The 25,126-nt window shown below is 36.2% G+C and overlaps 1 protein-coding gene across 1 annotated transcript in view; it reads right to left on the bottom strand.

The window, feature by feature from the left end:
• LOC129461778 (ankyrin repeat domain-containing protein 36B-like) overlaps positions 1–25,126 on the bottom strand; it is a 107,551-nt gene that overhangs the window by 34,621 nt on the left and 47,804 nt on the right. The window contains 17 exon segments of the mRNA XM_063616643.1: positions 918–991; positions 4,900–4,972; positions 5,063–5,091; positions 7,068–7,140; positions 7,235–7,263; positions 8,938–9,010; positions 9,105–9,133; positions 10,806–10,878; positions 10,973–11,001; positions 12,674–12,746; positions 12,841–12,869; positions 14,542–14,614; positions 14,709–14,737; positions 17,033–17,105; positions 17,200–17,228; positions 23,443–23,515; positions 23,605–23,633. Of these exon segments, the coding sequence (XP_063472713.1) occupies positions 918–991; positions 4,900–4,972; positions 5,063–5,091; positions 7,068–7,140; positions 7,235–7,263; positions 8,938–9,010; positions 9,105–9,133; positions 10,806–10,878; positions 10,973–11,001; positions 12,674–12,746; positions 12,841–12,869; positions 14,542–14,614; positions 14,709–14,737; positions 17,033–17,105; positions 17,200–17,228; positions 23,443–23,515; positions 23,605–23,633 (890 nt within the window).

Genomic DNA, 25,126 nt, shown 5'->3' with positions numbered 1-25,126 from the left:
GTGTTAAATTTCCCAAAAATGAATTAGGAGATGACTTGTGGTACTATAAAGGCACTGTCACTTTAAAAGATTTTATCACTATACGTACAGTGTACACTTGAGTGCTTTTTCCAAAGATTACTCACTAATGATTAGGCAAACTTTAAATTATTAGGAGCCAAAATCAACACCAGTCAGTAAGAAAAGCAAATTCTTACATTTTAATGCAAATTACATATTGTAATATGATTGACAGTGTTATATATTTATATTGATTATAGGCTTAAGTTCTAAGGTCTACTAATGACAGTGGATTTAATAAATTTAACAATATTTATAGATTTTCTATATTGAAATACATTAAGCAGTTATTGTTTGTATGTTAATACCAAAGGTGCCAATCTGCAAGGTATAATTCTCTTGATAGCCAGTTGGGTTGATTTTATGACCCATTCTCTCCCTGAACATAGAAACTGAAGTCAGAGATCAAAAGGGAAAATAAATTCTTAACCTTGGTGTTAGTGACTGGCAATTTAAAAAACTGCAAAGTTTGAACCACTAGTAATAATTACTCCTTTAATCTGAATCCAATACGGTGGTCATCACTGTTAAATTGTTCATAATTTCTATTGCTTAAAATTGTAATTCAATATTTGATGTTACCTTATTATAATAGGAAGTTATAAAAATAGAAGTGCAAACAATATCAGGAACTTTTTAACTCAATTCCAAGGGTAAAGATTAGATATAAGTTGCTATAGATTCCAACAGTATTTTAAGTTTTATAACTAGTTAAATGTTTTTAAAATTAAATATTAAATTATAATCAACTGATACTAAAAGGCTAATCCAAAGGTAAATTCATTTCAAATATGCTGTATTACCAAAGCAAGGAAAACAAGATTAAACCAGAAATTTGATTTTAAATTTTTACATACCTGTGGCTGGTTATTTTCATATTCTTCAAGCCTCTTTTGCTCTCCCTCTGATGCCATTTCTAAGTCTTTTTCTGCTAAAAAGATTATATATTTAGTTAAAATGAGCTACACAGAACAGCTAGATAAAAGCCATGGTCAGCCATGCGTGGTGGCTCACGCCTGTAATCCCAGCACTTTGGGAGGCCGAGGCGGGCGGATCACGAGGTCAGGAGATCGAGACCATCCTGGCTAACAAAGTGAAACTCCGTCTCCACTAAAAAATACAAAAAATTAGCTGGGCGTGGTGGCGGGCACCTGTAGTCCCAGCTAGTCAGGAGGCTGAGGCAGGAGAATGGCGTGAACCCGGGGGGCGGAGCTTGCAGTGAGCCGAGATCGCACCACTGCACCTCCAGCCTGGGCAGCAGAGCGTGACTCCGTCTCAGAAAAAAAAAAAAAAAAAGCCATAGTCTTTCTAAAACCAGAAAATAAATGTGTTTAAACAAAGCTTAATCTTTAGTATAATATTTACTTCTTTAAGAAATGCTTTTAATCCTCCAAAACTTCAGCAAACCACTTGGGGAGGCACTAGATGTCACCAGGTTCAAGCCATGCAAACATGGTCAAAGATTCACTCACAAATTCATCCACCCAACATCAATGAACAAAACCATCAGAAATAAAACAAAATGTAAAAATCCAATAGAAACAGAAAAAGTAACAGCACACTGTTCTTTACTTCACAATAGTACCTTTGTAACAGCACATTGAGCCTGCTGTTCATTATTAATCATTTCCAAAATGACTGCTACTGTTTACACTTTCATCAATGTGCCGTCTCTTCTTTATATCTAAAATATTTTCCTCAACTATTCTGACAAATTTCTTTCATAATTTAAGACTCAGACAGCTATGTGAAGTCTTCCTTGATTCTGGTTATCTTTCCTCAGATAAACAGTTTTATTTAATACAGGTTTTATAAAATATGTAGTTAAGGTTTCAAAAGTGAGATTATGTCTCAACTAACTATAACTAAAATAGAAGAGTGTATCTATTCCAATGTAAACATGTTGACTGATAATGAGAAAAATGATCCTTATAAATAGCAAATCATGATCCTGAGAGAGTAAGTGTCAAAGCTGATGGGAGGATGCTATGGCCTATCTTTAATGCAATACATCAGATTCAATTACACCATTATACTACAAGCATTTATCATGTCCAACTATTGTTCCTATTATTTAGGAAGTACAAAGTTGTGAAGGCACTTCCAGTAAATATATAATTTATTTCTCATCAGAGAAACTGTTTAAAATTAATCAGCTTAGATGGACAGTTGTAGAACAAAAATTAATAAAACTATTCATTTTTTTCATTCCTAGGTAGGCTACTGCTATGTCTACATTGCTTGTATCCTGCAGTTTGGCCCTGTCAAGAAGTTTCTGAATCCACTCATGCAAGAAGATATATAAACCACATCAAAAGTAGTGTATAGGCTGGGTGTGGTGGCTCACACCTGTAATCACAGCACTTTGGGAGGCTGAAGCAGGTGGATCACAAGGTCAGGAGTTCGAGACCAGCCTGACTCACATGGTGAAACCCCATCTCTACTGAAAATACAAAAATTAGCCGGGCATGGTGTCATGTGCCTGTAATTCCAGCTACTCAGGAGGCTGAGGCAGGGGAATCGCTTTAACCTGGGAGGTGGATGTTGCAGTGAGCCGAGATTGTGCCATTGCACTCCAGGCTGGGAGACAGAGCGAGACTTCGTCTCAAAAAAAAAAAAAAAAAAAGTGTAAAATAAGCTTTCAATGTGTAAATAATTGTCAAAAATGAAAAAATTAAATTTCCACAGACTTATTAATAACATTTTATAATTCAAAATCAGTGCAATGTTCACTGATTATTTTGGTTTTGTTATTCAAAGAATGAACGCTGTAACTTTTTGTTTCTAAAATTAGTTTGATTTGATATACCATGCTAATCTCTAAGGCACTTTCATGGAACTGTGATCCTATTAAAAAAATAGGTTTCTTAGTAAAATCAGTCAAAGTTTCTTAGTTCAAATAAATTTCATTTGATTAACTAATATCAACACTTCTATATAGCTCTCATAAATTATTCCCACCACAAATAAAGAGGAAAGCCTCTTAATTTAGCAGTAGTATCTTACATGTATAATTTCTATTTCCTAAACTTGTGTTCCTTTCCGTCTGGCTAGAAACATGCTCAGAAATAGTAGCAAAATGACACTGTTATGTTTCAAACTGCTATCAGACGGCAAACAGGTGTATGGAAAGGTGCTCAACATCACTGATCGTCACAGAAATGCAAACCAAAGCTACAATGAGGTATCTTCTCACCTCAGTTAAAATGGCTTTTATCCAAATGGCAGGCATTGAGAAATGCTGGTGAGGATGTGGAGAAAGTGGAACCCTCATACACCATTGGTGGCACTGTGAATTAGTACAGTCACTATGGAGAACAGTATAGAGTCCTCAAAAAATTAAAAATACAACTACCCACATGATCCAGCAATCCCATTGCTAGGTAACTACTCGACAGCAAGAAAATCAGTATTATAAAAGAGAAATCTGCCCTGACATGTTCATTGCAGCACTTTTCACAATAGCCATAATTTGGAATCAACCTAAATGTACATCAACAGACAAATGGGTTCTAAAAATGTGATACATATACTGCTCAGCCATATGAAAGAATAAGATCCTCTCATTCGCAATGACATGGATGGAACAAGAGGACATCATGTCAAGTAAAATAATCCAGGCAAAGAAAGGAAGGATTCACATGTTGTCAGTCCTTTGTAGGTGTGACAAATTTAAAAAATAGAGCTCATGGAGATGAAGAGAAAAATCACCATTACCACAGTCTAGGAAGGGAGTGGGGGTGGTAGGAAATGAGAATGCTTAATAAGTACAAACTATAGTCAGAAACAATGAATAAAATGTAGTATTTTATGGCACAAAAACATGACTACAGTGAGCAATAACTTGTTGTACTATTTAGCATTACTGAGGAAGTACAAATTAAAAGACAGCACAAAGAAATGGTTAATGCGTGAGGTGATGGATAACCCATTAACCATGATGTCATTATTACACATTGTATGCCTGTATCAAAATATCTCATTTACTCCATAAACATAAACACCTACAATTTACTCATTAAAATTAAAAACAAAAAAATAAAGTAACACACACACAGACACACAGTGTGCTAATCAGAACATCGGATTGGCTTAATATAATAAGCTTAACAAAATTGACTAGAACCAATAAAAGTTAAAACAAAACAAATATGTTACCAAATAAAACATTTCATTAGCTAAAAGCCATAATTTGAACTGACTTTTAAAGCAAAACAAATATTTTACAGTATCAAAATTGACCTCTTTAAATCGGTAAAAACTATTGAAATTCCAAATCAGAAACTTCAGAGTATCAAAATGTAAAAGGAGAAACATCTGAATAAAACCTTATATTTTTAGGCCAGGCACAGTAGTTCATGCCTGTAATCCCAGCACTTTGGGAGGGCGAGGCAGGAGGATCACCTGAGGTCGGGAGTTCAAGACCAGCCTGACCAACATGGAGAAACCCTGTCTCTACTAAAAATACAAAATTAGCTGGGCATGGTGGTGCATGCCTGTAATCCCAACTACTCGGGAGGCTGAGGCAGGAGAATTGCTTGAACCAGGAAGGCGGAGGTTGCGGTGAGCTACAATTGAGCCATTGCACTCCAGCCTGGACAACAAGAGAAAAGCTCTGTCTCCAAATAAAAAAAAAAATATGTTTTAAAAATATATTTTCCTTATGCATGTAAATCTCATTTTTGAAAACATAAAGAAAAATGATAACAGCTGCATTATTTAGATGTAATCCTGAAATAAAATATAAAAAGTGAAATAATTGAGAATAGAAAGACTATGAGCATTAGAAATAGATTAATGTACTTCTTTCCAGAGTTAAATCTGCATTGCAAAGTTTACCTGGTGTGGATGTTTGTACATCCTTCATTTTGGTGGCTGTATTCAGAACAGAATCTTTATTTTCAATTGTGGCCTGAATGGGTTTTAAAACAAAATGATTAGCACATGATGTATATTGGTATATGCAGTTAATAATTAAAAATATAAATGTAAGAGTAATTACCTTCAAGGTGGGCAGATTCTCAGGATATTCTAACAAGCAAGAGAAATATATAATCAATCATATGTAAATATGGTAAGGCCAACCATACATTCATGGAGTGTTAGCATCAAACTGAATACTCTTGCCTGTATTAGTGTAGGGTTTCATGTTTTTCTAGTTTGTTTCTTTGGGACAGTAACATGATAGAAATGCAATGAAGAAAATAGGAATACAGGCTTCAAAAAACATACAGTTACAAGTTAAAAAGTGAGATTATGCACCACATCTATTGCTAAAAAAAAAGTGTTAATATCAATGTGGATATGCTGATTAACAAGGAGAAATGTGATCTAAAATCAGAGGAGCAAATCATAACCCTAGAAATAAGTGTAAAAGCTGGTGCTAACTGCGACCGCATGACTTTCATGCAAGACATCAGAAGGATTTATACCATTGTAACACAAATATTCATCATGCTCTTTAACTTGTTCGGCAACTGAGAAGGTACACAATTACAACGACACTTCAGTTGAACGTACACTTCACGTCTCTTCAGTGTAAGTGTCCTGAATTGATCTGCTTGGATATATGTTTGGTGAATCCTAGTAGTTAATATTCATTATTTATCATGGCCATGTGGTGTAATAATCTGCCTATGTTTCTTATATCCTCTAGTTTAGCCTTCAGAAAGTTTCTTCATCCACTAATGGCAAGAAGGTATAATATACAAACCCCATCAAAAAGTATAATAAATTATACATACTTACACAAAATGGAATTGCTCCAGGCATTAGATATTAATAAACTTATACATTTGGAAATCAGTCCAATATTCATTAAAAATAACCATTTCAGGATTCAATTAATGCATTCAACATTATTTTTGTCTGTAAAATTAGTCTGCTCTGGAATATCACTTTACTATAAAGAATTTTCATTAAATACCTATTTTAACAAAACAGCCAGCACTTTGGAAAAAAGCTAATATATTCATATTAAATTTCAACTCATTTGAATAACTAATAAAAAATATATGTCTGGCCCGGGCACGGTGGCTCACGCTTGTAATCCCAGCACTTTGGGAGGCCGAGGCGGGTGGATCACGAGGTCAAGAGATCAAGACCACGGTGAAACCCCGTCTTTACTAAAAATACAAAAAAATTAGCCGGGCGTGGTGGCGGGCGCCTGTAGTCCCAGCTACTCAGAGAGGCTGAGGCAGGAGAATGGCGTGAACCCGGGAGGGGGAGCTTGCAGTGAGCTGAGATTGCGCCACTGCACTCCAGCCTGGGCGACAGAGCAAGACTCTGTCTCAAAAATATATATATATATATATATGTCTGATGTCTGATAGTAATAAACATGAATAATGAGGCACTGTGGTTTGTCCCAATTCTAGCACTCCTTACTGATTCCAGTAGTCATTGGAGCAGCCAGAAATCAGATCTTCTGGTATGCAAATATTCTAAATGCATCTGAAGTGAGTTCAGATTTCCTCAGCAGAAACCCCAAAATTACCTAAATAACTTCTTCCTTCCCCTCTTTCTTGCCTTGCAATCCCTCTTTCTTGATGAAAATAATTACTACATCAGTGGTCACCTTGCTCCTCATTCTCCAGTGTTTATGGGTTATTATGACAACTTCCTCCCTCTGGTTTTAGCAGTACCATCTGACATCTATAATTTCTATTACTCCTTCTCTTTCTCCTTCCCCTTTCCATAAAAACATGCTCTGAAATAAGAGCAAAATTATGCTGTCTCCTGATCCTCTTATCTCTTACGTCTTGAACTGCTTTCCAACAGTTCTTCTACACAATTTCAGTGTAGGGAACTCTATAAGCTTGTTACTAAGATCATGGCCAAGGACCGATAGCATCAGCAACACCTGAGAACTCACTAGAAATGCACAATCGCAGGCCTGCTGAATCAGAAAGTGCATTTTCAATGAGACCCCCGCTGATCTATTCAGGGGTGGGACGTTGTCTTCTGTCTTGAGTGCACATGACATTAAATGTGTATTGCCAAATTACCTGTTCTAGATTTCCTACCACCCATTATTCTTGTGGCAATATTCAAAAAAGAAACTTTCTTTTTAAATGTAACCTGAATGGAAAGAGAAACAAAATAGTCAATACATAATATATATTTCATAGGCTATGCAATAAATAATTCAAAATATAAATGAAAGAGTAACTACCTTCCAGGCCGATTGTTTCTGAGGAGACACTGAAAAGTAAAAGAAATATATAATCCATCATATGTAAATATGATAAAGTTATCCATACATTCATGCAGTGTTAGCATTAAGCTGTATCCTCCTGCCTGTACTAGTGTAGGATTTGATGTTTTATAGTTTGTGTCTTTGGGACAAGAACATGAGGAAATACACTGAAGAAAATAGGAATACACGCTTCCAGAAAATATACAGTCAGAAATTACAAAGAGGTATTATGCGTCATGTGTGTATTACTGAAATAAAGACTGTCAATATCAATGTGGATATGCCGAATGATGAAAGGAAATGTGATCTAAAATCAGAGGAGCACCTCATACACCCAGGAATCGATGTCAAAGAAGGTACTAAATGCTACTGCATGTTTTTCATGCAAGACATCAGAAGGATTTATACCGCTGTACTGCAGTATTCATCATGCTCTTTAACTTGCCTGCTAATTGAGCAGGTACACAATGACAATGACACTTTAGTAGAATGTACACTTCACAAGTCCTCAGTGGAAGTATCCCAGGTTCATCAGCTTGGATGTAGGTTTGGATAATCCTGTATATAATATTCTTTATTTCTAAAACCCATGTGGTGTAATAATGTGCCTACATTTGTTGTGTCCTCTAGTTCAGGCTACAGAGAGGTTCTTCATCCACTCATGGCAACAAAGTATAATATATAAACCTTATCAAAAAGTATAATAAATGATCAAATTTGACATACTTATACAAAATAAAGTTGCTACAAGCATTAGATATGAATAACCTTTTACATTTGGAAATCACTCCAATATTCACTGAAAATAACAATTTTAAAAGTCAATTAATGAATTCAACATTAATTTTGTTTCTAAAATAGTCCGGTTTGAAGTATCATGTTATTCTCTAAAGCATTTTCATTAAACTGCTACCTTATACAAAGTTAGCTAATTGAAAAGCAAAGCCAATATATGCATATTCATGTTTATCTCATTTGAATAACTAATAACAACAAAACATATATCTCTGACGCCCAATAGTAACAAAGAGGAATAATGAGTCACTGTGGTTTATCCCAATTCTAGGACTCCTTCCTGCTTCCACCGGTTCCTAAGGCAGCCAAAATCAAAGCTTCTTTTAGGAAAATATTTGAATATGCATCTGAACTCACGTTTCCTCAGAAGAAACAACAAAATTACATAAATAACTTCTTATTTTCCCTCCTTCCTGCCTGACAATCCTCTTCCTTGAGGAAAGTCATTGCTACATCAGTGGTCTCCTCAGTTCTCGTTCTACAGCGTTTATGGGTTATTACAATCATTTCTCCATCTGTTTTTAGCAATACAATGTGACGTCTGTAAAATCTATACCTCATCTCTTTCTCCTTCCACCCTTGGTGAAAACAGGCTGTAGAATTAAAGCAAAATTATGCTGTCCCCGGACTCCTTATGTCTTTAATGGCTCTCCAACCTTTCTACTTCTCAATTTCAACGTGGGGAAGTCTATAATCTTACTGCAAAGATCATGTCGAAGACCAGCAGCATCAGTGTCACCCGAGAACTTATTACGAATGAAGAATCTCAGGCCTGCTGAATCAGAATGTGCAGCTTCGATGAGCCCCCTGCTGATTTATTCGGGGAAGAGAAGTTCTTTTCTATCTGGACTGAACATGACATTAAATGTGTTTTGCAAAATTACCTGTCCCAGATTGTTGTCCATCCTTTATTTCTGTGACTATATTCCTCACAGAATCTTTCTCGTCACTCGTAGTCTGAATGGGATTTGAAACAAAATAATCAACACATGAAGTAGGTTTCATAGACTATACAGTTAATAGTTCAACATATAAATGAGACTTTAATTACCTCCTCAGCTGGTTGTTTCTGAGGAGACACTGAAAAGCAAAAGGGATACATAATCACTCATATGTAAATATGATAAAGTTATCCATACATTCACGCAGTGTTAGCATCAACCTCTGTCCTCCTGCCTGTATTAGTGTAGGCTTTGATGGCTTCTACTTTGTGTCTGGCGACTAGAACATGACAGAAATACACTGAAAAAAGGGAAAACAGGCTCCATGAAATATACCCTTACAATTTCACACATGGTGTGATTTGTCATATGTCGAAATCTAAAATAAAACCATGTCAATATCAATGTGGATATGTCGAGTGATGAGGACAAATGTGATCTAAAATCAGAGGAGCACCTCATACACCCAGGAATCGATGTCAAAGAAGGTACTAAATGCTACTGCATGTTTTTCATGCAAGACATCAGAAGGATTTATACCGCTGTACTGCAGTATTCATCATGCTCTTTAACTTGCCTGCTAATTGAGCAGGTACACAATGACAATGACACTTTAGTAGAATGTACACTTCACAAGTCCTCAGTGGAAGTATCCCAGGTTCATCAGCTTGGATGTAGGTTTGGATAATCCTGTATATAATATTCTTTATTTCTAAAACCCATGTGGTGTAATAATGTGCCTACATTTGTTGTGTCCTCTAGTTCAGGCTACAGAGAGGTTCTTCATCCACTCATGGCAACAAAGTATAATATATAAACCTTATCAAAAAGTATAATAAGTGATCAAATTTGACATACTTATACAAAATAAAGTTGCTACAAGCATTAGATATGAATAACCTTTTACATTTGGAAATCACTCCAATATTCACTGAAAATAACAATTTTAAAAGTCAATTAATGAATTCAACATTAATTTTGTTTCTAAAATAGTCTGGTTTGAAGCATCATGTTATTCTCTAAAGCATTTTCATTAAACTGCTACTTTATCCAAAGTTAGCTAATTGAAAAGCAAAGCCAATATATGCATATTCATGTTTATCTCATTTGAATAACTAATAACAACAAAACATATATCTCTGACGCCCAATAGTAACAAAGAGGAATAATGAGTCACTGTGGTTTATCCCAATTCTAGGACTCCTTCCTGCTTCCACCGGTTCCTAAAGCAGCCAAAATCAAAGCTTCTTTTAGGAAAATATTTGAATATGCATCTGAACTCACGTTTCCTCAGAAGAAACAACAAAATTACATAAATAACTTCTTATTTTCCCTCCTTCCTGCCTGACAATCCTCTTCCTTGAGGAAAGTCATTGCTACATCAGTGGTCTCCTCAGTTCTCGTTCTACAGCGTTTATGGGTTATTACAATCATTTCTCCATCTGTTTTTAGCAATACAATGTGACGTCTGTAAAATCTATACCTCATCTCTTTCTCCTTCCACCCTTGGTGAAAACAGGCTGTAGAATTAAAGCAAAATTATGCTGTCCCCGGACTCCTTATGTCTTTAATGGCTCTCCAACCTTTCTACTTCTCAATTTCAACGTGGGGAAGTCTATAATCTTACTGCAAAGATCATGTCGAAGACCAGCAGCATCAGTGTCACCCGAGAACTTATTACGAATGAAGAATCTCAGGCCTGCTGAATCAGAATGTGCAGCTTCGATGAGCCCCCCGCTGATTTATTGGGGGAAGAGAAGTTCTTTTCTATCTTGACTGAACATGACATTAAATGTGTTTTGCAAAATTACCTGTCCCAGATTGTTGTCCATCCTTTATTTCTGTGACTATATTCCTCACAGAATCTTTCTCATCACTCGTAGTCTGAATGGGATTTGAAACAAAATAATCAACACATGAAGTAGGTTTCATAGACTATACAGTTAATAGTTCAACATACAAATGAGACTTTAATTACCTCCTCAGCTGGTTGTTTCTGAGGAGACACTGAAAAGCAAAAGGGATACATAATCACTCATATGTAAATATGATAAAGTTATCCATACATTCACGCAGTGTTAGCATCAACCTCTGTCCTCCTGCCTGTATTAGTGTAGGCTTTGATGGCTTCTACTTTGTGTCTGGCGACTAGAACATGACAGAAATACACTGAAAAAAGGGAAAACAGGCTCCATGAAATATACCCTTACAATTTCAAACATAGTGTGATTTGTCATATGTCGAAATCTAAAATAAAACCATGTCAATATCAATGTGGATATGTCGAGTGATGAGGACAAATGTGATCTAAAATCAGAGGAGCACCTCATACACCCAGGAATCGATGTCAAAGAAGGTACTAAATGCTACTGCATGTTTTTCATGCAAGACATCAGAAGGATTTATACCGCTGTACTGCAGTATTCATCATGCTCTTTAACTTGCCTGCTAATTGAGCAGGTACACAATGACAATGACACTTTAGTAGAATGTACACTTCACAAGTCCTCAGTGGAAGTATCCCAGGTTCATCAGCTTGGATGTAGGTTTGGATAATCCTGTATATAATATTCTTTATTTCTAAAACCCATGTGGTGTAATAATGTGCCTACATTTGTTGTGTCCTCTAGTTCAGGCTACAGAGAGGTTCTTCATCCACTCATGGCAACAAAGTATAATATATAAACCTTATCAAAAAGTATAATAAATGATCAAATTTGACATACTTATACAAAATAAAGTTGCTACAAGCATTAGATATGAATAACCTTTTACATTTGGAAATCACTCCAATATTCACTGAAAATAACAATTTTAAAAGTCAATTAATGAATTCAACATTAATTTTGTTTCTAAAATAGTCTGGTTTGAAGTATCATGTTATTCTCTAAAGCATTTTCATTAAACTGCTACTTTATCCAAAGTTAGCTAATTGAAAAGCAAAGCCAATATATGCATATTCATGTTTATCTCATTTGAATAACTAATAACAACAAAACATATATCTCTGACGCCCAATAGTAACAAAGAGGAATAATGAGTCACTGTGGTTTATCCCAATTCTAGGACTCCTTCCTGCTTCCACCGGTTCCTAAAGCAGCCAAAATCAAAGCTTCTTTTAGGAAAATATTTGAATATGCATCTGAACTCACGTTTCCTCAGAAGAAACAACAAAATTACATAAATAACTTCTTATTTTCCCTCCTTCCTGCCTGACAATCCTCTTCCTTGAGGAAAGTCATTGCTACATCAGTGGTGTCCTCAGTTCTCGTTCTACAGCGTTTATGGGTTATTACAATCATTTCTCCATCTGTTTTTAGCAATACAATGTGACGTCTGTAAAATCTATACCTCATCTCTTTCTCCTTCCACCCTTGGTGAAAACAGGCTGTAGAATTAAAGCAAAATTATGCTGTCCCCGGACTCCTTATGTCTTTAATAGCTCTCCAACCTTTCTACTTCTGAATTTCAATGTGGGGAAGTCTATAATCTTACTGCAAAGATCATGTCGAAGACCAGCAGCATCAGTGTCACCCGAGAACTTATTACGAATGAAGAATCTCAGGCCTGCTGAATCAGAATGTGCAGCTTCGATGAGCCCCCCGCTGATTTATTGGGGGAAGAGAAGTTCTTTTCTATCTGGACTGAACATGACATTAAATGTGTTTTGCAAAATTACCTGTCCCAGATTGTTGTCCATCCTTTATTTCTGTGACTATATTCCTCACAGAATCTTTCTCGTCACTCGTAGTCTGAATGGGATTTGAAACAAAATAATCAACACATGAAGTAGGTTTCATAGACTATACAGTTAATAGTTCAACATATAAATGAGACTTTAATTACCTCCTCAGCTGGTTGTTTCTGAGGAGACACTGAAAAGCAAAAGGGATACATAATCACTCATATGTAAATATGATAAAGTTATCCATACATTCACGCAGTGTTAGCATCAACCTCTGTCCTCCTGCCTGTATTAGTGTAGGCTTTGATGGCTTCTACTTTGTGTCTGGCGACTAGAACATGACAGAAATACACTGAAAAAAGGGAAAACAGGCTCCATGAAATATACCCTTACAATTTCAAACATGGTGTGATTTGTCATATGTCGAAATCTAAAATAAAACCATGTCAATATCAATGTGGATATGTCGAGTGATGAGGACAAATGTGATCTAAAATCAGAGGAGCAACTCATACACCTGAGAATCAATGTCAAAGCAGATTGTACATGATCCTGCATGTCTTTCATGCAAGGTATCAAAATGATTTACACTAGTGTACTACAAACATTCATCATGCTCTTTAACTTGCCTGATAACTGAGAAGGTACACAATTACAATGACACTTCAGTTGAATGTACACTTCACCTGTCTTCAGTGGAAGTATCCTAAATTGATCAGCTTGGATATATGGTTGGTGAATCCTTGTAGATAGTATTCATTATTTATCATACCCATGTGGTGTAATAATCTGCCTACATTTCTTGTATCCTCTAGTTTAGCCTTCAGAAAGTTCCTTCATCCACTAATGGCAAGAAGGTTATGTAATATATAAACCTCATCAAAAAGTACAATAAATTATACATATTTGTACAAAATGCAATGGCTCCTGGCATTAGATATTAATAAGCTTTTACATTTGGATATCGGTCCAATATTCATTGAAAATAACTATTTTAGGATTCAATTAATGCATTCAACACTATTTTTGTCTGCAAAACTAGTCTGCTCTGGAATATCATTGCATTATAAGGAATTTTCACTAAATAGCTATTTTAATGAAAAAGCCAGCACTTTGGAAAAAAGCTAATATATTCACATTAAATTTTAACTCATTTGAATAACTAATAAAAAATATATGTCTGATGTCTGATACTAATAAACAGGAATGAGGCACTGTGGTTTATCCCAACTCTAGCACTCCTTCCTGATTCCAGTAGTCATTGGAGCAGCCAGAAATCAAATCTTCTGGTATGCAAACATTCTAAATGCATCTGAAGTGAGTTCACTCAGGTTTCCTCAGCAGAAACCCCAAAATTACTGAAATAACTTCTTCCTTCCCCTCTTTCTTGCCTTGCAGTCCCTCTTTCTTGATGAAAATAATTACTACATCAGTGGTCACCTTGCTCCTCATTCTCCAGTGTTTATGGGTTATTATGACAACTTCCTCCCTCTGGTTTTAGCAGTACCATCTGACATCTATAATTTCTATTACTCCTTCTCTTTCTCCTTCTCCTCTCCATAGAAACATGCTCTCAAATAAGAGCAAAATTATGCTGTCCCCCGATCCTCTTATGTCTTGAACTGTTTTCCAATGGTTCTTGTATCCAAATTCAATGTAGGGAACTCTGTAAGCTTGTTACTAAGATCATGGCCAAGGACCAACAGCATCAGCATCACCTGAGAACTTACTAAAAATGCACAATCTCAGGCCTGCTGAATCAGAAAGTGCATTTTCAGTGACATCCCGCTGATCTATTCAGGGGTGGGACGTTGTCTTCTGTCTTGAGTGCACATGACATTAAATGTGTATTGCCAAATTACCTGTTCTAGATTTCCTACCACCCATTATTCTTGTGGCAATATTCAAAAAAGAAACTTTCTTTTTAAATGTAACCTGAATGGAAAGAGAAACAAAATAGTCAATACATAATATATATTTCATAGGCTATGCAATAAATAATTCAAAATATAAATGAAAGAGTAACTACCTTCCAGGCCGATTGTTTCTGAGGAGACACTGAAAAGTAAAACAAATATATAATCCATCATATGTAAATATGATAAAGTTCTCCATACATTCATGCAGTGTTAGCATCAAGCTGTATCCTCCTGCCTGTACTAGTGTAGGATTTGATGTTTTATAGTTTGTGTCTTTGGGACAAGAACATGAGGAAATACACTGAAGAAAATAGGAATACACGCTTCCAGAAAATATACAGTCAGAAATTACAAAGAGGTGTTATGCGTCATGTGTGTATTACTGAAATAAAGAGTGTCAATATCAATGTGGATATGCCAGATGATGAAAAGAAATGTGATCTAAAATCAGAGGAGCAACTCATACACCCAGGAATCAATGTCAAAGAAGGTACTAAATGCTACTGCATGTTTTTCATGCAAGACATCAGAAGGATTTATACCGCTGTACTGCAGTATTCATCATGCTCTTTAACTTGCCTGCTAATTGAGCAGGTACACAATGACAATGACACTTTAGTAGAATGTACACTTCACAAGTCCTCAGTGGAAGTGTCCCAGCTTCATCAGCTTGGATATAGGTTTGGATAATCCTGTATATAATATTCTTTATTTCTCAAACCCATGTGGTGTAATAATGTGCCTACATTTGTTGTGTCCTCTAGTTTAGGCTACAGAGAGGTTCTTCATCCACTCGCGGCAACAAAGTATAATACATAAACCTTATCAAAAAGTATAATAAATGATCAAATTTCACATACTTATACAAAATAAAGTTGCTACAAGCATTAGATATGAATAACCTTTTACATTTGGAAATCACTCCAATATTCATTGAAAATAAGAATTTTAAAAGTCAATTAATGAATTCACCATTATTTTTCTTTCTAAAATAGTCTGGTTTAAAATATCATGTTATTCTCTAAAGCATTTTTATTAAATTGTTTTTTTTTTTTTTTTTTTTTTTTTTTTTTTTTTTTTTGAGACGGAGTCTCGCTCTGTCGCCCGGGGTGGAGTGCAGTGGCGCAATCTCGGCTCACTGCAAGCTCCGCCTGCCGGGTTCACGCCATTCTCCTGCCTCAGCCTCTCCGAGTAGCTGGGACTACAGGCGCCCGCCACCACGCCCGGCTAATTTTTTGTATTTTTTAGTAGAGACGGGGTTTCACCGTGGTCTCGATCTCCTGACCTTGTGATCCACCCGCCTCGGCCTCCCAAAGTGCTGGGATTACAAGCGTGAGCCACTGCGCCCGGCCTAAATTGTTATTTTTATCCAAAAGTTAGCTAATTGAAAAGTAAAGCCAATATATGCATATTCATGTTTATCTCATTTGAATAACTAATAACAACAAAACATGTATCTCTGATGTCCCAACAGTAACAAAGAGGAGTAATGAGTCACTGTGGTTTATCCCAATTCTAGGACTCCTTCCTGCTTCCACTGGTTCCTATAGCAGCCAAAATCAAAGCTTCTTTTAGGAAAATGTTCTAATATGCAACTGAACTCAGTTTCCTAAGAAGAAACAACAAAATTACATAAATAACTTCTTTTTTTTTTTTTTTTGAGACGGAGTCTCGCTCTGTCGCCCAGGTTGGAGTGCAGTGGCGCAATCTCGGCTCACTGCAAGCTCCGCCTCCCGGGTTCACGCCATTCTCCTGCCTCAGCCTCTCCGAGTAGCTGGGAATACAGGCGCCCGCCACCACGCCCGGCTAATTTTTTTTTGTATTTTTAGTAGAGACGGGGTTTCACCGTGGTCTCGATCTCCTGACCTCGTGATCCGCCCGCCTCGGCCTCCCAAAGTGCTGGGATTACAAGCGTGAGCCACCGCGCCCGGCCTCATAAATAACTTCTTATTTTCCCTCCTTCCTGCCTGACAATCCTCTTCCTTGAGGAAAGTCATTGCTACATCAGTGGTCTCCTTAGTTCTCGTTCTACAGCGTTTATGGGTTATTACAATCATTTCTCCATCTGTTTTTAGCAATACAATGTGACGTCTGTAAAATCTATACCTCATCTCTTTCTCCTTCCACCCTTGGTGAAAACAGGCTGTAGAATTAAAGCAAAATTATGCTGTCCCCGGACTCCTTATGTCTTTAATGGCTCTCCAACCTTTCTACTTCTCAATTTCAACGTGGGGAAGTCTATAATCTTACTGCAAAGATCATGTCGAAGACCAGCAGCATCAGTGTCACCCGAGAACTTATTACAAATGAAGAATCTCAGGCCTGCTGAATCAGAATGTGCAGCTTCGATGAGCCCCCCGCTGATTTATTGGGGGAAGAGAAGTTCTTTTCTATCTGGACTGAACATGACATTAAATGTGTTTTGCAAAATTACCTGTCCCAGATTGTTGTCCATCCTTTATTTCTGTGACTATATTCCTCACAGAATCTTTCTTGTCACTTGTAGTCTGAATGGGATTTGAAACAAAATAATCAATACATGAAGTAGGTTTCATAGACTATACAGTTAATAGTTCAACATATAAATGAGACTTTAATTACCTCCTCAGCTGGTTGTTTCTGAGAAGACACTGAAAAGCAAAAGGGATACATAATCACTCATATGTATGTATGATAATGTTATCCATATATTAATGCATGGATATCATGTTAGCATCAAGTTATATCCTCCTGGCTGTATTACTGTAGGCTTTGATATTTTATACTTTGTTTCTTAGGACTAAACATGAAGGAAATACACTGAAGAAAATAGCAATACAGGCTTCAAGAAATATGCACTGACAATATCAAATGTGCTATGACTTGCTCCATATGTCTAAAACTAAAATAAAACCATGTCAATATCAATGTGGATATGCTGAGTGATGAGGACAAATGTGATCTAAAATCAGAGTCCAACTCATACACCTTGGAATCAACGTCAAAGCGGGTGATACATGCACCCGCATGTCTTTCATGCAAGATATCAGAATGATTTGGAACATTTTACTGCAAACATTCATCATGTTCTTCAACTTGATCGATCAGTCAGAAGGTACACAAATATAATGACACTTTAGTTGAATGTACACTTCACATCTCTTCAGTGGAAGTGTCCTAACTTAATCAGCTTGGATATATGTTTGGTGAATTCTAGTATGTAATATTCATTATTTCTCACACCCATATGGTGTAATAATGTGCCTACATCTCTTGTATCTTCTAGTTTAGCCTTCTGAAAGTTTCTTCATCCACCCATGGCAACAAGGTATAATATATAAACTTCATCCAAAAGTATAATAAATTACCAAATTTGACATACTTATACAACATAAAGTTGCTACAAGCATTAGATACGAATAAGTTTTTACATCTGGAAATCACTCCAATACTCATTGAAAATAACCATTTGGGAGTCAAGTAAAGAATTCAACATTATTTTCACTTCTAAAATAGTCTGGTTGAAGTATCATGTTATTCTCTAGAGAATTTTTATTAAATTGCTATTTTATCCAATAGTTAGCTCCTTGAAAAACAAAGCCAATGTATGCATATTCATGTTTATCTCATTTGAATAACTAATATCAACAAAACATATGCTCTGGTGCCCAACAGTAACAAAGAGGAGTAATGAGTCACTGTGGTTTATCCCAATTCTATCACTCTTTCCTGCTTCCAGTAGTTCCTGGAGCAGCCAAAAATCAAATCATCCTTTATGCAAATCTTCTAAATGCATCTGAAGTGAGTTCACTTAATCTTAAGAGTCATAATTTAAAAAATCATTTTCTTTATACTCATGAAGACTCCTGATGTTTTTACATTTCTTGGATTCAGCAGTTCGGCCTTCTCACTGTCTCTTCGTCCACTTTTGCAAAAACATACACATCAATGAAATAATGTGTAATCAGATTCCTATGAAAATAATTTTCTAAATCACTAGAGACTTCTTTTCTTATAAATAACCAACCAATATGACATAATGCATATATATATATATATATATACATACATATATATATATATATATATGTCATGATTGTCATGATTATTGGCAGTTATCCGTTTAGTACTCTAAAAATGCATTCTTTGATTCCTTTTTTCTAAATCTAGTTTCATATGATATACCATAGGGGTCTCCCAGGCTCTTTTACGAAGTAACTACCTCAGCAAACACAGCTTTCAAAAAAAAAAACACTTTTTCTAGATTAAGCTGTATCCCAATATGCTAACTGATGTGAACGAAGCATGTATCATTGATGTGCAAAACTTCTAGGGAGGAGAAATGAGACCCTGTGGGTCACCCTCATCCTTCCAACTTCTGTTTTCCATTAAGTGACTTCCCACAAGTCTCCTCATCAGAAACCTCCAAATTACCTAGCTAGCTGCTTTCTTTGTTTACACCTGCCCAATTTGACATACACACTTTTTCGTTCATAAATCTAATATCCATATTGGTGGACTTGATTCTTTGACCTCCACATTCGTTTCTTCATTATTTCACCAACACTGTATTGTGACATCTGTACAATCCCATTCTGACACACGTGAAGATAAGGTTTTGCTTTATTAAAATGTTAAATGGGTCAGACACTTGACTAATGTGTACAAATTCCTTCTTCACAAAAGCAGCCCCATGGCCTCCTCTCTCCCATAGACACTCTGTTTCACAGCTGTTCTTCACTCACATCAGTTTGAGTATCTATCGTCTCTCATTTTGTCTCTATGCTTTCACCTCATATTATGAGTTATTATCATAGGCTCAGCAGCCTATCTTACCTATTTTCCTCTCCAGGAGACAGTACTGAGCAGTAAATTAGAATTTTCCAGGATATGAACACTTTTATATACACAACACTTTGTGGAGCTATTTTATGTTTAACTACCCATAACACCACTATGTCTAGGCTTTCCAGAGAAACAAGCTCTGAAATTTTATTGAATATAACCTATTTAAAAACTTCTTTAACTACAATGACAGTCTCTCCTTGATGCACCAAAATCTTCAGAAATAACTTGTGAAGACTTGAAAATATGTCAGTAACTGACATGAAAAATGAAGCATTGACATAATTTTTTGCAGGTATAAATAAGATAAGCTGAGATCCTTACTAGATCCAAGAAGAGCAAAGTACATTAGACAGGAAATAAATATGGAACAGAAACATTTTCATTTGTAATGAAAATTCCTCTATTTACAGTTTTCAGTAGAAACACACACACACACACACACTCACACACAAACACCAGAGCAACATGGCTTTACAGGGTTTTTCTTCATCAAAGGCCTATTTGTCATTTGACATCCAGGAACACTCTATAGGGATCAACAAAGGGGTTCTACATTGTGATCTGAGTAGTTTAGAGTTTAACATTCATGAAGGGGAGCTGAGAGAACAAGTAACACTTTGATCATTGGCCATTTCCTCTCCTTACTGTTATTCTCTGAAAAGCACACACTGGATTTTCTCAGAGTCAGGACATGTCAAAAAGACATGCTTTAAGGGGGAAACAGTTGCAATCAACACAGCCATGGGAGAGATACAGCTATGCTTGCTAGGATTTCCAATACTTCTGTTTCATTTCTAATATAGTACAGATCAATAAAAGCAACCACGTAAGCATATCCATGTTGCTATGTCATCATATTTAACTCCATATGGTATCAGCATGAAGAGAGCATAATATGCTGTAGTCATCACATGGCATATCATGAGATCATACAATAAATCAAGAAATACCTCACTGGGTCAATGTGGATAGATCTGAAATACACATCACTGATTTTACAAAGACCAAGTTGCATTCATTAAGTGCACTGCCTGCACTTTTCTACAAGTTTTTAATACACAAAATCAAGTTCTACATGTTATCTATGAATGTGCACATATGTTGTAAGGGTTTTTAATGTGCATTTGGGTAATTTCTTTTTTTTTAATTAATTCAAGCTCTTGGTTACATGTCGGCAGTAAGCTTTAGTATTATAGAAAACCCAAAACCATAACAGCTCAGAATCACCATCTTAAAAGGCTGTGTCTACCAAAGAGTCAGGAAAGCATGACTACTTACTTTCTTCATTTTTAAAACTCAGAGGTACCTCATGCACACTCCCAAATAAAACTGCACAAGTTCCTTAGTTTAATTAGATCCCATTTGTCAATTTTGGCTTTTGTGGCCATTGCTTTTGGTGTTTTAGTCATGAAGTCTTTGCCCATGCCAATGTCCTGAATGGTATTGCCTAGGTTTTCTTCTAGGATTATGGTTTTAGGTCTTTCTTAAACATTTAAGTCTTTAATTTATCTTGAGTTAATTTTTGTATAAGGTGTAAGGAAGGGGTCCAGTTTCAGTTTCCTGCATAAGGCTAGCCAGTTTTCCCAACACCATTTATTAAATAGGTATTCTTTTCCCCATTGATTGTTTTTTGTCAGGTTTGTCAAAGATCATATGGTTGTAGATGTATGGTGTTACTTCTGAGGCCTCTGTTCTGTTCCATTGGTCTATATCCCTGTTTTGGTACCCATACCATGCTGTTTTCATTACTATAGCCTTGTAGTATAGTTTGAAGTCAGGTAGTGTGATGCCTCCAGCTCTGTTCTTTTTGCTTAGGATTGTCTTGGCTATATGGGCTCTTTTTTGGTTCCATATGAAATTTCCAATAGTTTTTTCTAATTCTGTGAAGAAAGTCAATGGTAGTCTATAGCACTGAACCTATAAACTACTTTGGGCAGTATGGCCATTTTCATGATATTGATTCTTCCTATCCATGAGCATGGAATGTTTTTCCATTTGTTTGTGTCCTCTTATATCCTTGAGCAGTGGTTTGTAGTTCTCCTTGAAGAAGTCTTTCCCATCCCTTGTGAGTTGTATTCCTAGGTATTTTACTCTCTTTGTAGCAATTGTGAATGGGCGTTCACTCATGATTTGGCTGTTTGTCTTTTATCGGTGTATAGGAATGCTTGTGATTTTTGCACACTGATTTTGTATCCTGAGACTTTGCTGATGTTGCTTATCAGCTGAAGGAGATGGGGGCTGAGACGATTTGGTTTCCTAAATATACAATCATGTCATCTGCAGAGACAATTTGACTTCCTTTCTTCCTATTTGAATACCCTTTATTTTTTCCTCTTGTCTGATTGCCCTGGCCAGAATTTCCAATACTATGACCAGAGTGAACAGGCAACCTACAGAACAGGAGAAAAATGTTTGCAATCTCTCCATCTGACAAAAGGCTAATATCCAGAATCTAAAAGGAACTTAAACAAATTTATGAGAAAAGAACAAACAACCTCATCAAAAAGTGGGTGAAGGATATGCTCAAAAGACTACATTTATTCAGCCAGTAAACACATGAAAAAAAGGCTGATAATCACTGATCATTAGAGAAATGCAAATCAAAACCACAATGAGATACCATCTCCTGCCAGTTAGAATGGTGATCATTATAAAGTCAGGAAACAACAGATGCTGGAGAGGATGTGGAGAAATAGGAATGCTTTTATATTGTTGGTGGGAGTGTCAATTATTTCAACCACTGTGGAAGACAGTGTGGTGATTCTGCAAGGATCTAGAACCAGAAATACCATCTGACCCAGCAAACCCATTACTGAATACATACCCGAAAGATTAAAAATCATTCTACTATAAAGACACATGCACATGTATGTCTATTGCAGCACTATTCACAATAGCAAAGACTTGGAACCAACCCGAATGCCCATCAGTGATAGACTGGATAAAGAAAATGTGGCATATACACATCATGGAATACTATGCAGCCATAAAAAAGGATGAGTTCATGTCCTTTGCAAAGACATGGATGAAGCCTGAAACCATCATTCTCAGCAAACTAACACAGGAAAAGGAAACCAAACGCCACATTTTCTCACTCGTAAGTGGGAGTTGAACAATGAGAACACATGGACACAGGGAGGGGAACATCACACACCGGGGCCTGTCAGGGTGGTGGGATCCTGGGGGAGGGATAGCATTAGTAGAAATACCTAATGTAGCTGATGGGTTGATGGGTACAGTAAACCACCAAGGCACATGTATACCTATGTAAAAAACCTGCATGTTCTTCACATGTATCCCAGAACTTAAAGTATAATACAAAACAAACAAACCAACATTAATTCAGCTTGTTGGTTACCTGTCGGCAACAAATTGTAGCAGTATAAAAGATTCTAAGGCTAAAACAGCTCAGAATCATTGCTTTAAAACCCTGTATCTACCAGAGTCACCAAAAAATGATTAATGACTTTATTCATTTTCCAGAATCAGAGGTATCACACACACCCAAACTCAGAAACAAAAGCACACACGCACATACACATGCAGAAATTCAAGCTGGTAATCAGAGCATGTGATTGGGTGAAGATTCGAAGGTTCTCAATGTGACAACACCGACATAAAGAAGTTGAAGTTCTAACACAATTGTAATGTCAGCAGGTATAGCTTTTCTCTAGGTAAAGGACAGTATTGCAACCAGAAATTGAAGCACTGAAAAATATTTATAGTTTCAAAATTCACCTCCTTGAACCCCTAACATGCATACAAATTCCACATTGGGATCTTTATCACAACCTAAAAGGAAAAGCATCTCAGCTAGAGCTCACATTTTTAAAATTTCTTTTCCTTGTTCTTCTAAATATCATTTTATAAGCATAGACACTAACAACATCATCAGCATCATTTAGATCAAATCCTTCTATCTCATTGGGGTAAAAGAAGTAAGAATCAGAAGACTATGAACATTTCCAATATATTCACATCCTTCTTTCCAGATGAAATTTGTATTGGTAAATTTACCTTTTCCTGGAGGTGGTGAATCCTTCCTTCTCATGGCTACTTTTGAACTGGGATCTGCTTCTTTCAGGGTAAGCTGAATGGGTTTTACAACATAATGATTAATATATCATGTATATATCACAAAGCATTTTGTTAATTAAAGATGAAAATACATTTGTTTACCGTGCATAAAGGAGGTCGCTCAGAAGATTCTACAAAGCAAAAGGGACACATAATTAAGTACGTGTAAATATGACACAGCCCACCATCCACTATGTAGTGTTTGTATCCAGCTGAAATCTTCATGCTTGGTCTTGAAACTGTTACCTATTAGGCTCTGGGTTGCTTTTGCTCTTGTTCTGGTTAGCATACAGACATGACAGGAATATACACATGGAAATCACAATATAGGTTTCATAAAACATGTAATCCAGATTTCAAGAGAGAGAGATTAGGTTTCACATGACTACAACTAACACAGAAAAGTACTTCTACCAATGTGATCCTCTTAACTGAAGCCAAAAAACGTGATGTTAAACAAGAGGACCAAATAGGACCCCAGAAGGATAAATGTCAAAGCCCATGGTAGAACGCTATGGTGTACCCTAAAGAAATCACCCAAGAACCATTTATACTAAAATACTACAATAGTTCTCCTGTCCTTCATTTTGTCCTCTAACTTAAAAACTATGAATTTCATTAAAATGTATCATTCACTTCTGCTTGCAGGATGTATTCTCAGTTCATTAGTTCAGATATCTACATACAGAAGCATAGTTAACAAAAATACTCATGTTGTCCACAGTCATGCAGGCTTCTGGTGTTTTTCCATTTCCTGGATTCTCAACTTTAGCCCTCCTGCCATCTCTTCATTCACTTACGCAAAAAATGTATACATTACACTCCAAATACCTAATGTGTAATTAGATTCCCATAAAACAAACCTAACCAAAATATTTGAAACATCAGAGGCTTTTTTCATCTTAATCACCTTTTATATATCAAAATATTTGCCATGATTATTGACAGTTACATTTTAACAAACCTGCACGTTGTGCACATGTACCCTAAAACTTAAAGTATAATAATAATAAAATTAAAAAATAAATAAATAATACTTAAGAAATATATTTCTTGATTGTTTTGCTTCCACAGTCAGTTTGACATGCAGTGCATCGCATTTTGCTAACATGAAGCACCTATCCTATTGTCGATGTGTGACCCCTACAGAGAGAATAATTGAGTCCCTGTGGTTTACTCTCATTCTTCCACCTTCTGCTTCCAGTAAGCTCTGAAGCAACAATAATCCAATATTCTGTTCGAGTGTGAATATACCAGGTCCACATAAAGTGAGTTTTCTCAGGTTTCCTCATCAGAAACCCCCAAACACCAAGCCAGCTGCTATCTTTATTTACACCATCCCACCCCACTTGCACTCTTTTTTGTTGATAAATCTAATCTCACTATCTGGTCTTCATTCTTTGCCTTCCACATTTTGTTCTTCATTATTCTCACCATCCGTGTGATCAAACCAGTAAAATCTCACTTTTATAAATATGAAGATACGGTTTTCCTTTATTAGAATATAAAAGTTACAGAAAATGGACTAACTTGTACAAATTCCTTCTTCACAATAGCAGCCCCATGTCCTCCTCTCTCCCATAGACACACTGTTTCATAGTTTCTATTCACTCACATCAGTTTC

The sequence above is a fragment of the Symphalangus syndactylus genome, chromosome 14, assembly GCF_028878055.3.
Source record: "Symphalangus syndactylus isolate Jambi chromosome 14, NHGRI_mSymSyn1-v2.1_pri, whole genome shotgun sequence".
Taxonomy (NCBI): Eukaryota; Metazoa; Chordata; class Mammalia; order Primates; family Hylobatidae; genus Symphalangus; species Symphalangus syndactylus.
Note: the sequence above shows the minus strand (reverse complement) of the source record. Positions and strands in the feature narration are given on the sequence as shown.